This window comes from Diabrotica undecimpunctata, chromosome 4, assembly GCF_040954645.1.
Source record: "Diabrotica undecimpunctata isolate CICGRU chromosome 4, icDiaUnde3, whole genome shotgun sequence".
Lineage (NCBI taxonomy): Eukaryota > Metazoa > Arthropoda > Insecta > Coleoptera > Chrysomelidae > Diabrotica > Diabrotica undecimpunctata.
Window position 1 is genome coordinate 88,914,736 of NC_092806.1, and position 18,304 is coordinate 88,933,039.

The 18,304-nt window shown below is 32.1% G+C and overlaps 1 protein-coding gene across 3 annotated transcripts in view; it reads right to left on the reverse strand.

The window, feature by feature from the left end:
- Positions 1–18,304, reverse strand: part of LOC140439750 (facilitated trehalose transporter Tret1-like) — a 298,657-nt gene that overhangs the window by 105,582 nt on the left and 174,771 nt on the right. Inside the window, exon 1 of one of the 3 annotated variants that reach the window (XM_072529884.1) lies at positions 3,923–4,148. The exons of 1 other annotated variant lie outside the window; for it this stretch is intronic. Coding sequence is in view for 1 of the 2 variants with exons in the window: in XM_072529883.1 (XP_072385984.1) it covers position 3,918 (1 nt within the window). In the remaining variant the exon portion in view is untranslated. Of the gene's footprint in view, positions 1–3,917; positions 4,149–18,304 lie in introns of those variants that run through there. One more of the 3 variants, XM_072529883.1, reaches the window with a different exon arrangement.

Genomic DNA, 18,304 nt, shown 5'->3' on the forward strand with positions numbered 1-18,304 from the left:
AATTTTCTTTTGTATTTATATATCTCCAATTGGTAGTTTTAGTTAAAGATTGAATCTGTGCCACTCTGTTTGCTACAAACACCTTTAATAGGTGAGGAGAAGTATTAATCCAAGATAGTGTTATAGTAGAATCAGAACAATAAAAGATTTTATCTACATGTAAGTGTAGAGAAGATTTTACCTTATCCATTAATTCAGCCAAAAGTAAGGCTGAACAAAGTTCTAATCTTGGAATGGTAACCATTTTTAAAGGAGCTACACGAGTTTTTGCACACAGCAAGTGACACTGAGAATTACCAGCGGAATCTGTGGAGCGAAGATAAACACAGCAGCCATAGGCCGATTCGGAAGCATCTGCAAATCCTATCAATTCTACGGCCTTTCTATCATTGATCAAAACAAGTCTAGGTATTTTAAGTTCAGTTATTAGCTTTAAGTCTCTTTGAAATGTGGACCATTTTGTGTGAATTGATGCTGGCACAGATTCGTCCCATGATACATGTAATTGCCAAAGTTGTTGCATAAGGATCTTTGCGTTTATAGTTAATGGAGATAATAAACCTAGTGGGTCAAAAAGCTGAGAGATAGAACTGAGAATAGATCTCTTACTAACGGTGACTAACGAGGGTTGAATAACTGAATATGATAAGATATCTGACTTAGGATTCCAATTAAGTCCAAGAGTTTTACTAGTTTCCGAGTTTCCTATTTCAATAGTTTCTAATTGATCAGTATCACCAATAAGCATCAAATTATTAGAGTTCCATTTTCGAATATCCATACCATAAGATTTGAATATTTGTATCTAAGAATTTTTGATATCTATGACTTCTTCTAGGCTGTCTGCACCGAAAAGAAGGTCGTCAACATAGAAATCGTGTTCTATTATGAAGCTAAGTTTGGGATTAGATTGCTTAATATCATCAGCTATTTTTCGTAGACATCTTGTCGCTAAGAATGCACTAGATGCTAAGCCATAAGTTACAGTGTTTAGTTCAAAGATTGACAACGGCTCAGTTGGATCAAATCGCCAGAGTATTTTTTGGAATTGGCGTTGTTACTTGGTTACAAGTATTTGCCGATACATTTTGGCTATATCTGCTGAAATGACAATATTGTGTTTTCGAAAACGAATTGCTATAGAGAATAAATCATCTTGGATATTGGGGCCAACCATCATGAGATCATTCACAGATAAGCCAGAGGTAGATTTAGCTGAGCCATCGAAGACTACACGAAGTTTTGTACTAGTGCTAGAGGGTTTGAAAACAGCGTGATGGGGTAAGAAAAACCCGCTATAGTCGTCCATAGATTCTTGTTTAGTCATATGACCTAGTTCTAAGTATTCTGAAATGAATTCAGTGTATTGGGGTTTAAGAGGATCGTTTTTCAGCATTTTTCTTTCCATAGAGTAGAATCTATTTCTTGCAATTTGAAAAGAATCCCCGAGCTTTGAAGTATCTAATTTAAAAGGAATTGTTACCCCAAACCTACCAGTATTGTCCCGACAAGTATTTGTTTGAAAATGCTGTTCACAAAATATTTCCTCCTTTGAAAGGTGAGGAGTTTCCTTTACACATTCTAATTGCCAGAATTTTTCCAGCTGTTGATTTAAGTCAATAGTATTAAAATAACAAAGAGATTTTTCATTGGACTTGCTACTTAGATTAAGTGAACCTGAAGCTATCCAACCTAATTGAGTCTTTTGTAAGACTGGTGCATTTGGACCTAACTTATGTTGCCCTATACATAATAAGTCCCAAAAAGTATCTGCTCTAATCAATATATCTATTGGAGCACTAACATCAAAGCTGGGATCAGCCAAAATTAGATTGGGTGGAACATTTAATTGATTTTTATTAAAAGTTTTACAAGGTACTAAGCCAGTAATAGTTTCGACCACAAGGCAATTTAAGTTAATTGAGTAAAGGTTTAATCTGGATTGAATTATGACCTTCGTCCTAGAGGTCACCTTAGAAGAAGAATCACCAATACCAGAAATTATGGCTTGTATTTTGGTTTTCGGAAGGTTTAGTTTATCACAAAGTTTGTTGGTTATGAAATTACATTGAGATCCATTATCTAAAAGAATTCTACAGGTTTGCGTTTGACCATTGCTATCGAGAATATTTACTAAGACACTTGACAGAAAGGTACAAGTGTTAGGGAATATCGAGCAATGAGATATAGAGGTAGAAGTTCCAACAGCATTTTCCTAAATTGTGGTTGTGGATGAATTTTCTAATTGACCTACAGAGTTTGTTCTAGATTGCGATTCGATGTGTAAAAGAGTGTTGTGGGGCTTGGAACATTTTCTACATTTACTGGCATGACATTGTTGCACACCATGTCCCTTTCTCAGGCAATTCAGACAAAGCTTTAAGCGTTTCGCTTCATTGTATCTACTATTAGTATTTAGTTTAAGGAATTTGTTGAAATTATATACACTGTGTTCTTCATCACAGACTGTACATTTGAGTTTATAAGATTGTGTAGGATTATTGTCAGACGTCACAAGTGATTTAGAGCTTGAAGACTTATTTTTATAGCTAATTTGTTGATGGTTCGTGGAGGAAGGCTTATCCTCCTCAATAGATTCGAACATGTCACACCTGTCTTCCAGAAAACTCAATAATATTTTAAGATTAGGCCTCTCACGTTTGGTCTTTTTTGATTCCCAAGCATGTTTAGCACTAGAGTTGAATTTTGTGGTTATTAAATATACTAAGATGGAGTCCCAATGTTGGACAGGTTCGTTTAGGGCTTTGAGAGCTTTTAAAATTCTACTTGTGTTATCAAAGAGTTGACTTAAGGATGAGTGAGTTTTTTTAATAATAACAGGAAGTTTGAAAAGTTCCTTAATCTGATTGTTTATAAGTTTTTCGATATTCTCATATTTGTCATTTAATATGGTCCAAGCGATTTCATAGTTTTCATCAGATATTTCAAGAGTATCAATTAAATGAAGAGGTTCGCCTTTTAATGACATTCTAAGGTAGTTAAGCTTTTGTGATTGTGGCATATGAGGATGTTGATCAATTATAGAAATAAAGGTTTCTTTGAAGAAAATCCAATCTTTATAGGGCCCGGAGAATGATGGAAGACAGATATCCGGAAGCTTTATGTAGCTAAAAGGTTGAGCTGATTGAGGAGCCTGCAGATTTGAGATCCTAGAAGTGTATGAAAGAAGTTTTTTAGCTTTACTTGTAATAGTATAAAATGAGTCCTCAAATGCAACTCTTTCATCATTGTCTACAATAAATTCATCCTTGCTAGTCAAAGCTTCAATCATTGATTGCGTATCATCGAATCTTTCAGTAGCGTTGATATATTTTAGAAGCGAGATTCTAAATCAGCCAAGTCAGGAGAGCTTTGATTATCTATCTTTGTTTTAATGTAATTTTCGAACCTACTTAATGAACTTTTTAAACCTTTTCTAGTATTTTTCAAAGATTCTAACGATATGTTTTCTGTCATTATAAAACAACTAAATTTTGGTAAAACAAATAAACGAATATTCAATTGTTACCAAAAGAGATTAATAAAAATTCTAGTATAAAAGTAAGTATTCTAAGTATTTAATATAAGATTCCAAATTTTCCTGTACTATGAAATGTGTAGTATTGAAAATATATAGTACTTAAATGTGAAGTATTTAGAAATGTAATTTTTTTAAGAAAAAGGATTTTAAGATTTAGTGATAAGAAAAAGAAAAGTATTTTAAGACTTTAAAAATAAGTTTTTATTTTAAATATATCCCATATCCCGTAAAGCATGTATTTAGTTAAATGGTATTATCGTGTATAAGCATCAAAAGTATTAACTTTCAACAAAACGACAAGCGATAACCCATTCAACCACAAAAGAGTCTGTTTTTAAGTTTTTAGGATAGATATGAGATAGGATTACGCACTTACTTTACCATTATTAGCGGTGCCATTAGATTTGACCTCGTGTCTCGTGTGTTGAACTATAAATCGTGTTTATTGCTGTTTATTTGGCTTCTGATGGACCAGACTTATGTTGATGCCACCTAACGCCTATTAATTTTGTAATAAATAACTACACTGGAGATTACACTTTACTAAATTTATTTTAATAATACAACAAAAATAAACTGAACAAAGGGATTTTTAGTAGGTACGCGTGGTGATATGGTAATGTCTATTATGGTTAGAATCGAGTCTCTCGTCTTCTTTTTTTCTTTCTTCGAACATGCATGCTTCGTCGGCTGTCATACATAGCGGCTGCTGTGGGCAGAAGAAGAACCAATGTTGCCAGTGTTGCCGGTTACAAAAATAAGAATGTTCAAATACTTAACAATCCCTATGCTGAGGTAAAGCCATCGTAGACGAAATAATGATCGCCGCCACCAATGAAAATGAAAATTTGATCGCTGGGGACATAAACGCGAAATCCATGTTATGGGGTTCCCCCTATAAACGAAAAAAAGGGGAAACTCTGGAACGAATGGATAGCCCAGGCTGGCCTCCAAGTATTAAACAACGATAAACCAACCTTCGTGAGAGGGGCCAGCCAAACACACATTGATGTCACGATCGCGAGTGAAGGGCTATCCAGAAGAGTACACGGGTGGGATGTCCTCGACGATCAATTATTCACCTACCACCGTTACATAAAATACGACATAAAGGTAAAAGGGGGAGTAAGGCGGCCGATAGGTCACACGGAAATCTATTTTAATAAAACCACGTACCTATCGGAGGTCAGAGATATCAATGGGGACGAGATTTCTGACCTTGGTCAACTGAGAAGAGCACTAGAAAACGCTGCAAAGTTGGCCACCGTGAAGAGAAAAGAAAATAAAAAATCCCTCTACTGGTGGACGGATGAGATAGAAGGTCTACGGGAGAGATGCCTCAGAGCTTGAAGGAATTACACGAGAAGCCAGGGCATCCTCGAGCTTAAATAAATATATAAAGATCTAAAGAGAACCCTAAATAAAAAAATAAGAGAGAAAAAAAAAGAAAAGTGGCAGACCCTGATAAAAGCATTGGAAGAGGATATATGGGACGACGCATATAAAATTACCATGAAGACGTTGAAGGTCATGGCCCCATATAAACTCGACGAGGACCAGCGGATGGAATCAGCTGAACTCCTATTCCCCACCAAAAAAATCCAAAATTTTATAAAAATCTTTCCAACAATGGTAGAGGAGTTCACAGAAGAGGAAATACGAACCGCTGGTCAGGAAATGAAGACGTGGAAAGCTCCCGCCCCCGACGGGCTGCCACCAGAGGCAATTAAAATTGTAGCAACTGAGAAACCAGGTTTGATCAGAAGAATATGTAACGACCTACTGCAGAAACAAGAGTTTCCCAAGGACTTAAAAAAAGCGAACCTAGTTCTACTCCTAAAGCCTGGAGAACCCCCCGATTCAGCATCCTCTTATCAGCCAATATGCCTCCTGGATGCCTTGGTAAGTTCTATGAAAGACTTATCAAGAAGAGGCTGGAAGGCGTGTTGGAAGATATGAGAGTGTTATCAAATCAACAGTATGGGTTTCGTAAAGGTAGGGACGCGGCAAAAACAAGCAAGAAAAGATGGGTGGTCCTTGTTTTGTTGGATATAAAAAATGCATTCAACTTAGCAAATTGGGGCCTTATAGTAGACAAAATCGTCGAATGGGCCACAGAATATATGTCCAATATAATAAAGGACTACCTATCTGACAGAACCGTATGCATGTCGAAAAAAAAAAAAGAAGAAAGAGATGACCGCGGGAGTACCCCAGGGGTCAGTCCTGGGACCTTTATTATGGAATATATTATATAACGGGGTACTAGAAGTAAACAAGGAGAGTGGAGTGAGAGCGATTTACTAGTCGAAGACGATACGAATTGGGGAATAATAGCAAAAGTAAATAGAGCAATACGAAAGACCGCAGCTTGGATAGAAAGAAATGACCTAAAGCTAGCAGTAGAGAAGACGGAAGCAATAATCTTGAGGGGACCGAGAAAAAGAAATGATATTTTATTTGAATACAAAGGCTCCGCAATAAGACCCCAGAAGACAGTGAAATACTTAGGTATAATATTTGATGACAGGATTACATTCGGACAACACGTACAAGAAGCATGTCGGAAGGCAGAAAAAAGGACCTCCACACTAAATAAACTGATGCCAAATATAGGGGGTCCTGGATCCCAGAAAAGGACAGTGATGCTGCAATCAATCCTGTCCATAGTGTTGTACGGGGCCCCAGTGTGGCACGAGGTACTTCGAATGACAAAGTACAAAGACATGCTTCTTAGGGCTCAGAGAAAACCTCTGATCAGGGTGTGCAGCGCGTACAGAATCGTATCAACCATAGCCTTACAGGTGGTGGCTGGTTCTGTACCGGTGCATATTCTGGCCGGAGAAAGAGTCCGAATGTACCGAAGGGGCAATGGAGCAATAGGTTCAGGACCACAGGAAAGGACGAGAAGTCTACAGACGTGGCAGAGGGAATAGACAGCCGAAGTCGGAAAGGCGGCGTGGACTAGATCCCTGATTCCGGATGTGGTGAGGTGGTACGAATGCCGGCATCGGCGCGTCAACTACTACTTCACACAGTTCTTGACGGGACATGGATCGTTTAGGAAATTTACCCACCGTATAGGGAAGACCGCGGACGATCTATGTCCCGAGTGTGGAGTGGTGGATGACGCGCAGCATGTTGTGTTCGAGTGCCCTGCATATCATGCAGGGCGTACCGAGCTACAGCTGGGTCTTGGATCCCCTCTAGGCGAGCCTCACGAGTTAATCGATAAAGCTGTCGATAGCAAGAGAGACTTCGACCTGGTCATTGCTTTTGTTACCAAGACAATCAAACACAAAGAGGAAAAAGAGAGGCGTCTGCAAGCGGGATGACCGATCGTCACTATTTATTTTTTAACGTGTTTGTGTCATGTAAGGCAGTCAGCGTGGGAGGGCCCTTTACATCCAAACTACGTTGACTGCCTTATTTTATTTTATTTCTTCTGTTTTATCTATTTATTTATTTACCAATTTTATTTATACAACATTTTACCGTTTTTACTCTAATTTTATTTAACTGTGGTGTATGTCTTAAGAGACATTTAGCAAGGGAAGGACTTTTACATCCAACTCAGACTGAGTGCCTCTTGTATTTCTTGTTTTGTTTCTGTTTTGATTTATGTTTTCCTTGTTCTACCCGTGTCCGTCCCTGGGCAGTTAGCAGGGGAGGACATATACATCCAACCTATGCCGACTGCCTCCGTGTTTTAAATCTTGAGTTTTGAATGAATGTGTGTATTGAATGAATGAATTGATGAAAATAAGAATGTTTGGCGTTGCTTGTTATTACTAACTGGTTCCGTCTCGCTAGTTCCATCATGGAGGGAGGGCAGCCCGGTCGCACGACCCGCGAATGACTTGCGCCGAACGGTCACTTCACCGACCAGTCTGCCGCGAGGCTTTTGCGGAGGGGGGAGGATAGGTGGCCGCCAAACCAATGGAATGCACGCGAAAAGTGCCAGAGGGAATTAGGAGTAAGGTCGGCGGGTCAGACATGCACGCTAAGTGCGGTTCCAGACCCATCGGCTGGAGGAAGAGGGGGTGAGTTTAGTCGGTAGGCGGCCTCGCCACGCAGTGAAGCGTGCCGGACTGAATCCGACACACCTTCCCAGACGGTCTGGGAAAAAAAGGTAACGTTTTGTAGAGAAATTTACATTTCAAAACTTTATTAGTTTATTATAAGTTATGAAAAAGAACAGGAAAGGTTACAACGTTTATTTCATGATATTTTAAGTGATGAACTCAACGATTCAGACTTAGAACCGGAAGATAGTGATGGAAGTCTTTTAGAGGATAACATAGAGGAGAACTTAATTTGTAGTGAGACGGAAGATGATTTAACTGATAATAAAAATAATATTGGTAATAATGTGTTTGCTACGAGACATCGAGTACCTTGTTTTATTGCCAAAGATGGAACCAGATGAAAAAAGCATGTTGGCAAAAAACTAAATGTTTAATAGCATAATCTTATAGGACATTTACCTGGACCTAAGAGTGGTTTCAAAAGGGTTAGCGAACTATCTAAAATATGGTCATATTTCCTTGTAAACAATATTTTTGCAATATTTTAAACAATAGTGCAATATAAAAGTGAATTTGTTGTTTCGAAAGAGTATGATTTCATATAAAATGGAATCTACAAGACTACGGATCTGACTGAAATTAAAGCTTTCATAGATTTGCTGTATATATCCGGGGCGAATAAAAGTGTTCAAGATCTATTCCACACCAATGGCATGTCCATCGAGATTTATCGGTTCAGCATGCCTGAACAAAGATTTAAATCCCTTCTTACCCACATTCGTTTTGATAGCAAAATAAGTAGAGAAGTAAGAAAAGAAACTGATAAATTAGCCACCTTTAGAGAAATTTTTGAAGAATTTATTTCAAACCTTCTGTTAATCAAATGTCTGAGGAAGATAATTGTGCAAGATCAACTTGATGTTTGGCCTTTGGTCTTACTTTTTGAACTGATGAACTTAGCGGCAATTAACTCTTATATTACTAATAAAATCAATACTCAGTCATCTATGAAGCGGCTTGTATTTCTGGAACTGCTGGGGTATGAATTATTCCACGAACACGTTTTGCGAAGAGCCAAACAAGACAACCTCGCAAGAGCTTATCGATTGCGGCTAAAAGAAATTATTGGCCTTAACGTTCAAGCTGATCCACTAAATCACAATAAAACTCATCGAGCAAAGATTGCGAAATCAGAAAAAAAAAACGTAAAACTATGTTTAGGTGTGAAGTTTATAACGGATTTATCTGTGTAGAACATTCGCACGGAGTGTGTGGTGACTGTTTTCATGATCATAATGTAGATGAATAATTTCCATTTGTTCTTGACGGTAGCTTGTATGTATACTATATGTTAGTATTAGTATTTTTTACTTTAAATATTACTTTTTATTAGCAGAAATTTTTTTTGTTCCTATCTTTAATTTTTTTTAATAAAACTGTAGTTAAACCAATTAGCACTTTTTCTGTGACTTTTTTACTAACAAGATACAAGTTAACAACAACCCACAAAAAGTTATTCGTAAACATAATTTATGGCTAAAGGTTTGAACTTTTCAGTTATTTATTAAAAAATTTGAGAATAAATAGAAAAAAAAAGAATAAATTTTAAAGTGTGATTAATTTTTCGGTCCGTGGGACCCAGCGTTACAGGAATTTTGGTTTTGAAACATATTACAGACGAAGGGTTAAAAATGTAGTCCTCAAAATCGGGCGGCTTTGAAACTCGCGGGAGCGTTGGAGGGGGAAGGAGCTGTTAACTGTATCTCTTGTCATTGTTTATGGATTCCGACGTTTCTTTTTTTAATTTGTATGCACTTTTTGCGTACATTACGAATATGTATTATTTAAATAAACCTTTTACTTTGTTTAAACAATTTTTTTTAGTTTTTTTTTTAATATTTGAGGTCATTTTTATTGTAAAACCTAAATAGTTATGATTAATATATACTTCTTAAATAAACTTCGTAAATAATTTATTTATAATAGACTTTATGAAAAAAACAAATTATCCTACTCAATTATTTCTACATAGGGATTTAAAAATAAAAAAAATCAATGGGGAGTTGAAATCAAAATTGGGAATTTAAAATTTTTCTCATTGGAAAAATTGGCAACCTATTTTATATATTTAATATTATTTATTGATATAAATAATATTAACTAAACAAATTTCACATTATTAAACAGATTATAAAAAATCTTTTTTGCTTCAAAATTATTTTTTTTAATAATTTGAGTTATTCTAAGACAAAAGTAATTTTTGTGTTTTTTCGTAAAATACTTACTATAAACGTAAAATGCAAATAAACAGTTAAAAATGCCGAAAAGAGCTGATTTTAACGTGTTTCGAGGCCATTTTATAGACTTGACGAACATTTAAACTTTAACGTTAAAAACACATTGTTTATTTTTACCTACAAGCTGAACATTATTTTAATCGAAATAATAAATGCTACAACAATAACATTATAGTAAAAAGTTGACCCAAGTTTACCTCGGCAAGCTGCCTGTATACAATAATTTTTCAACAAATTAATAAAAAATTTCTAAGATTCAGTTTGTGGGTAAAAAATAAATAATGTGTTTATAGTCTCTCCCTCCTGGATATAGTCCAGTTACTGAGGCGTAAAATATGGTAATACCTCCGAATTTTTTATAACTGCATCGATTTCTTTAAAAATTTCAAATTAAGCTTATCTTACCCTCCACTTTAAAAATTTATATACGCCCTAGGTGCGCGTTTTGTTTTTAAGGGGTGAAAACTACCCTTATTGAAGAAACTGGGAAAAACACGGATTTAATTATTTTATGCACTTAAATCTTATTTATTCGCATAAGGTAAATATTGTAATATGTTTTCTAATATGGAAATTAATTATTTACAATTTTCAACCCTTAAAACCCTTTAAAAACTCTTGAAAGCTAATACTTTTTATAAAAATAATATGAAAAAAAAGTTGTAGCAGCTTGAGACATTTCAATTATGTATTTAAATACAAATAAAAATTAATACCCTGGCTATACAATAATATTTTATTTATTGGAAATTTTCAACACTTACAACCACCCTTATGACAGAAATTAATTAAAAATGAATTAAAAAATATTTTTATCGGTTTGAAACATTTCTTGAGTGCATTTTATTTAACGAAAATTATTTTTTTGCATATAAAATAACTTTTTATTATAATTTCAACATTTCAACCCTCACAACCAATCCTTTTTTAAAAAATTAATCTAATATATTTTTATTGGTCTGGAACATTTCTTGAGTGCATTTTATTTAACAAAAATTAATTTCTTGCTTATGAAATAACATGTTTTCACAACCACCCCCTTTGTCAAAAATGAATTAAAAAATATTTGTAACGATTTGAAACATTTTTAGAGTGTATTGATTGTAGACAAAAATTAATTTTTTACTTTTAAAATGAGTCTACTTTTTTCAACCCTTACAAGCACCCCTTTTGATAAAAATAAAATCCTTACATCTTTAACTTAGACATGGACATAAATAATTTTTATATATAATAAAGATATTTCCAACACAATGATATTTTTAAGAATTAGAACTTATAACTTATCACGCAATTAACTTATATAGTAAGTAGTATATATTATGTACTTACATGTCTTTAAAAAAACTTATAAGAAAATGTAACGTTTTTTTGGAAAAATTATAACACAAAAGCTACGCCACGTGTTCAGTTTCTGCTGTTTCAATATATACTGACGAAAAAGTACATACACACATAGAAAAAAAGCCGGTTTAGTTATAGCAGATGTTCCATATAGAAAGATCCCTACCTGTTTAAAAAACTTGTTATATATATATATATATATATATATATATATATATATATATATATATATATATATATATAATATATATATATATATATATATATATATATATATATATATATAATAATATATAATATATATATATATATATATATATATATATAAATATATATATATATATATATATATATATATATATATATATATATATATAAGAATAAGAAAAAAGAAGTACTTGTGACTCGTTTGGAACAAATATATAACTGTTTTGGATGGGTTGGAGTCAATAATAGGGCTATTGGTTAACTATTTTTTTATTCTCGAGCTTTCAATTGTGTTTACAATTATTATCAAGAGCTAAAAAAGACAAAATACTTACAAGGTTGAACTAAAAAGAAAAAACAATTTTTGTTAACTTACCAAATAAAAATTAGTTTGGTAAGTAAAAATCACTGCTTACATGTTCAAAATATTTAATACAAAAATGTTTTTATCTAATAAATGTTTCTCTGAAAAATTTTTATAATTTTGAAAACATTTTTTTTATTAATATAAGAATAATTGAATTTATAAATAAGTTCAAATAGCAACCAATTACAAATAGCCTCAATGTCATAAATGCCAACATAAAATTTTTATTTTTGACAATTATATTGCCAAAAGTAAAACTTCGTTTAAACATTCTTTTTTGTTTAGTAACAAAAAGAAGAAGATTTATTCACCCTTGACAGATGTCTGAAAGAATGTGATAGATATATGGAGAATTAAATATGACATTTTACAAGTTTTATATATAAATCATAAAGAAAGAATATAATTATAAATTTTGCTTAAACTTTGAATTTCAGATCTTTTGTTTAAACTCTTATCATTTTTGCTAATACAAACCATTTCCAAAAAAGTCCTTTTAAATTTATTACTTTCACTACATAAAATTTTAATGTTATCAAAATCCATAATATGGTCTTTATCGATTACATGTTCTGGTTTCTTTTTAACTTCTTCTTAACAATTTTTGTTAACTTACCAAATAAAAATTACATAATGCTTACAAGTAAGCAGTGATTTTTACTTACCAAACTAATTTTTATTTGGTAAGTTAACAAAAATTGTTTTTTCTTTTTAGTTCAACCTTGTAAGTATTTTGTCTTTTTTAGCTCTTGATAATAATTGTAAACACAATTGAAAGCTCGAGAATAAAAAAATAGTTAACCAATAGCCCTATTATTGACTCCAACCCATCCAAAACAGTTATATATTTGTTCCAAACGAGTCACAAGTACTTCTTTTTTCTTATTCTTGTAGAAAAATATGGGTTTTTTCGATGACATCCGAAACGATTATGGGCAATCTACAGTCAGAATTCTGAAGGATTGGACTAGAATTACCATCAAACTTGCTGCTTTACACAATCAAAAGACTTTTTTGTTGAAGTGTAGATCTAATGGATGTTTCCCTGGACATGTTACAAATGGCCTAGTTAATGTAAATTCCCTTTTACATCATCGGACTGGGAATATTCACCATGATGCTTGGAAATTATGTGACAGGTTTGGAAGAAATATTATTAATTTAGAAATTAAAATCGCTTTTGCTGATATAAACTTTTTTGAAAGAAAATTACATGAGTTACGTACCAAGGCCTACAATATCTTAAATTTCCACACATTTAATGAATTTAATCGTAGACAAAGAATTAAATACAACACAGAATTTCATAAAATCAAAAAAATACAAATTAATAAGTTCAATAAATTAAAAATAGAAGCTTTTGATAAGATAAAATTTCAAGAAAAATGGTTTAAAAATCTAACATCTATTCATTTTCCTTTTGAAATTAAAAAATTTTTAGCATTAGGACCTAAATTTTCTTTATGTCCTTCCAAATCTGATATTAGAGTTCCTAATTTACTTTCTGATATTGAATCAATAATCAGACCACTTAATGATAGTCAAAAGGATGTTGTTAGATCTAAATGTACAAACGTTATTACAAACTTTTTGCATAAAGAAGTCAAAGATCATTTTTTAAATAAATACTATATGCAAACTAAACTTTTTCTTAAAAACCATCCTGAAATTTATATTGTTAAAAGCGATAAAGGTAACGTAACTGTTGTAATGTACAAAGAGGATTATCTACAAAAAACTGGAGAACTCTTAAATGATACTAAGTATTACACTACACTTAGAAGGAGTCCTGTTTGTACTTTGCAACAAAAAGCAAATTGTCTAGTATCTAAATTAAACATAAAGAAATTTATTGATAATAAAAAAGCAAAAGAGCTCAAAATTTATAATTCTATTGCTCCACGGTTCTATGCTCTGCCAAAAATACATAAACCAACTTTATCTATGAGACCAATTGTTTCATCTGTATGCCCTCCTAATGGACCAATAGCACAGCTCCTCACTGACATCTTAACTAATGCTTATAATTTAAACAACAATTTTTACATTAAAGATTCATTTGATTTTAGTTCTTTCATTAATAATTTCCAATTACCACAAAATTATGTTTTAGTTAGTTTTGATGTAACATCTCTTTTTACTAATTTGCCTTTAGATTTAATCATAAGTAGTGTTGAAAAACATTGGAATGAGATTTCACAACACACTAATATTGACTTATTACATTTCAAAACACTTATCAACTTTGTTTTTGATTCTAATATTTTTATATTTAATGGTGTATTTTATAAACAAATTTTTGGTAGTCCTATGGGATCTAGTCTTTCACCCATTCTAAGTAGCTATGTCATGGATGATGTTATCAGTGATTGTATCAGTAATTGCACTTTTTTCATTCCTTTTATTAAGAGATATGTAGATGATTTAGTTTTGGCACTTCCTAAACACAAAATTCATGAAACAGTCAACATTTTCAACAGTCATAATCAACATATACAATTCACAGTTGAGGAAGAGGTAGATAATTCTCTACCATTCCTTGACATGAGAATTGTAAGAAATACAGACAATATGTTGAAAACCAGATGGTTCAGAAAACCCATATGTAGTAATAGATTTATAAGCTATTACTCTCACCATCCAAATAAGATGAAAATGAACCTTATAACAGGATTAAAAGAACGTGTTTTAAAACTTTCTCATCCAGATTATCTACAGGAAGATCTTCAGTTATTAAAAAATATTCTAATTGAAAACTCTTATCCTCCAGATATGCTACATAGGATGCTTTTTTCTAATATTGGTAATATAAATAATTTAACACCATTTTTTGCTCAATCTCAAAACATTGTATCTAACAATCAGAACATCTATTATCATTCACTACCTTTTATACCATCATTAACACCTAAATTAATACAAACACTAAAGGTTATTGACAATATAAAAATAGCAACAAAGAACATCAAAACTATTTCATCTTTATATTCTAAAACTAAATATCCTATAGACAAATTTGAAAAAACGAATTTAGTATACAGCATTAGTTGTACTCAGTGTGAGGCTGAATATGTTGGTGAGACCGGAAGAAATCTTTCAAATCGCATTATTTCTCACAAAAGTGATTGCAGAATTAAAAAACCATCTTGTGCTTTGGCAGAACATGTAATCGATAAAGACCATATTATGGATTTTGATAACATTAAAATTTTATGTAGTGAAAGTAATAAATTTAAAAGGACTTTTTTGGAAATGGTTTGTATTAGCAAAAGTGATAAGAGTTTAAACAAAAGATCTGAAATTCAAAGTTTAAGCAAAATTTATAATTATATTCTTTCTTTATGATTTATATATAAAACTTGTAAAATGTCATATTTAATTCTCCATATATCTATCACATTCTTTCAGACATCTGTCAAGGGTGAATAAATCTTCTTCTTTTTGTTACTAAACAAAAAAGAATGTTTAAACGAAGTTTTACTTTTGGCAATATAATTGTCAAAAATTAAAAATTTTATGTTGGCATTTATGACATTGAGGCTATTTGTAATTGGTTGCTATTTGAACTTATTTATAAATTCAATTATTCTTATATTAATAAAAAAAATGTTTTCAAAATTATAAAAATTTTTCAGAGAAACATTTATTAGATAAAAACATTTTTGTATTAAATATTTTGAACATGTAAGCAGTGATTTTTACTTACCAAACTAATTTTTATTTGGTAAGTTAACAAAAATTGTTTTTTCTTTTTAGTTCAACCTTGTAAGTATTTTGTCTTTTTTAGCTCTTGATAATAATTGTAAACACAATTGAAAGCTCGAGAATAAAAAAATAGTTAACCAATAGCAATATTATTGACTCCAACCCATCCAAAACAGTTATATATATATATATATATATATATATATATATATATATATATATATATATATATATATATATATATATATATATATATATATATAGGCAAGCAGGTGTTATTTGTTTGGGTTACATGATATAAGTATTTTTAATATCATTTAATATTGTGAAAAATGTTATAAATATTCTAGTACAGTAAAACCTCCGTTAACCGAAATAATTGGGGGGGAAGCCGTTTCGGATAACAAGAATTTCGGTTAAAAATAACATTGTTTTTTATAATATTCTTGATCAAAGTATTGGTATTAAAAAATACTATGAGTTGATTTCGTAATGTTTTCTAATAAGTAAATCCAAAATAAAGTAATAAAATTAAGGAAAATGAACAAGTTTAACATGCTTTTTTAAAGAAATCTGCTAATTTTTTTTGCGTTTTCGTTTGACAACGATGTTTCTCTCTTCCTCCATCGTTAATTTGCAGAACGTCATGAGTTTGCCTCATTCGATTGTTCGACGAAACGTAAAGCAATCTGAAAAGGACAAAACTTTATGTAATGACAACAAAAATTAAGAATCTATTCGTGTCCCTAACTAATTAGGCCTACTGTATAAAATTCTTACCTCTAAAGTATTGAAAATCTCGTCGACGGTCTTGTGCTGCCTGTTGCCTCTTGGGTCGTTATTCGACATCTGATATGCTCAGGTTATCTTGATAAAGAACCATATCAATGATGTCCTGGTCGATGAATTCACGTTCTGAGTCATCAGCTGCTAACCAGTCACTTATCTCTTCTTAGTTAATTTCGTCATGTCCCGGCAAATTTTTAATGAAAGGTTTAATTTCTTCTGTCGTTTTCTTACCATTTTCTTCTTCAGGATCGTCAATCAAAATCTTATCAAAAAGTTTGTTCCAGCATTTTTCCAAAGTTGAAGATTTGATCTTGGCCCACGACTCAGCTCACCAATAAAAATGTTTTATTGTTAAAGATTTGAGAATTTCGGGAACACTTTTGGATTAATTCGTCTCCTGTAATAACAGATGTCTTAAGAATGCTTCTCTATAATGTCTCTATGACTCCCTGGTCTAACGGCTGGATTAAGCTTGTGATATTCGGTGGCAAAAATCTGACAATTGTCACCATTTTGTAGATTTTGAGGGCGAGGGCGCATTGTCAACTAGCAACAATGCTTTGATGAGAAGGTTTTTTGATTTTAAAAAGGATTTTACACTTGAGACGAATTCATTTTCAAACCATTCTAAAAATAAAGTGGTCGACATCCATGAACTTTTTTGGCTTCTATACCTTAAAATGCCTTTTCGGAAATATCTTTTAGAGCTCTTGGTTTTTGTGATTTTCCAACACACATAGACATCAATTGGTGAGTGAAATTAACGGAATTGTTTACGTTTTGCGACAAACATTTACTTTTTATTGACGAAATTATTGAAACTGTCAGCCGTTTCGGTTAAACGATGTTTCGGTTAAAAAGGTTTCGGTTAAGGGAGGTTTTACTGTACTATTTGTTTTGTCTCCATCTGCCAGACAGCAAAAAAAATTATAGAGAAAACTGAAATAAGTCTAGTTATAATAGTCTTCCCTATATAATTTTATGATTAATATTTGTGAATAGTGATACAAGTGCAAATATATCAAAAGTTATTGGTAAAATATGATTGTGAATAAAGGTATATGTAAAAATATATCACTGTTCTCATTAAAAAATATAGGGAAAAACATTATATGTTGACATATCACAAATGTTTTAACTCCAAAATTGAAAACTGATGATATATGTTGAGATATTCGCTCCGTGCGTGACTGACGCGACACCTACCGCCTTCATCTAACAGTTTTGGACCTACCAATTTTCAGGTTAAACATATGACATATGTTTGACATTGTTAAATACATGCGAAATTGACAATTATTAATAATTAACTTTTTAATTATATTTTTTTAGTTTATGTACAAAATAAACGTAGTATTAAAAACTGGGTTTCTCAAAATTCATCATAATATATCTTTTCAACCACAAATGGAAAAGAAAGGGAAAAATCTAGTACTGGCAAATCAAGTTTTTCACGTGAAAGAGCATATGTTTAAAAACAGTAATAGTAAAAGTTATAATATAAAAGCTAAAGTCATCAGGCACTCTGCAGTTAGCTTGAAGCCTTATAAAATATCATTTAAGGTAAATTATTTAAAGTTTTCCTATTTCAATTGCATAAAAATGAAGTTATGTGATATTTACTTTTTCATATTAATAGCACGGATCCATCTTTTTCTTTTCTCTAATTTATATGTAATCTTTGGGAACCTATAAAAACTACACTTACTATTTTTGCTATTATTAGCACAATTAAATACCCAATATGTATTTGCACACATTTTTGGTAAAATTTATGCGTTAAAAGGTAGGGCCAATTTTGTCATATTTCGCCGCTACGCACGCTGGCATCGTTTCAAAGTACCCCTACCATGGTTACTCACGGAGCGAATACTAGTAGTTACGGCAATAGAAATTCAAACTGTGCAGTTTTAGGTCGACTTACCTCGCTTTTCCCTATTAAAATAATGACCGCTTTGTTCCCGCTCAATCGACTTGTCTGTCATTTGTGGTTTAATGCTACACGTGTGTTACTGTTGATTTTATC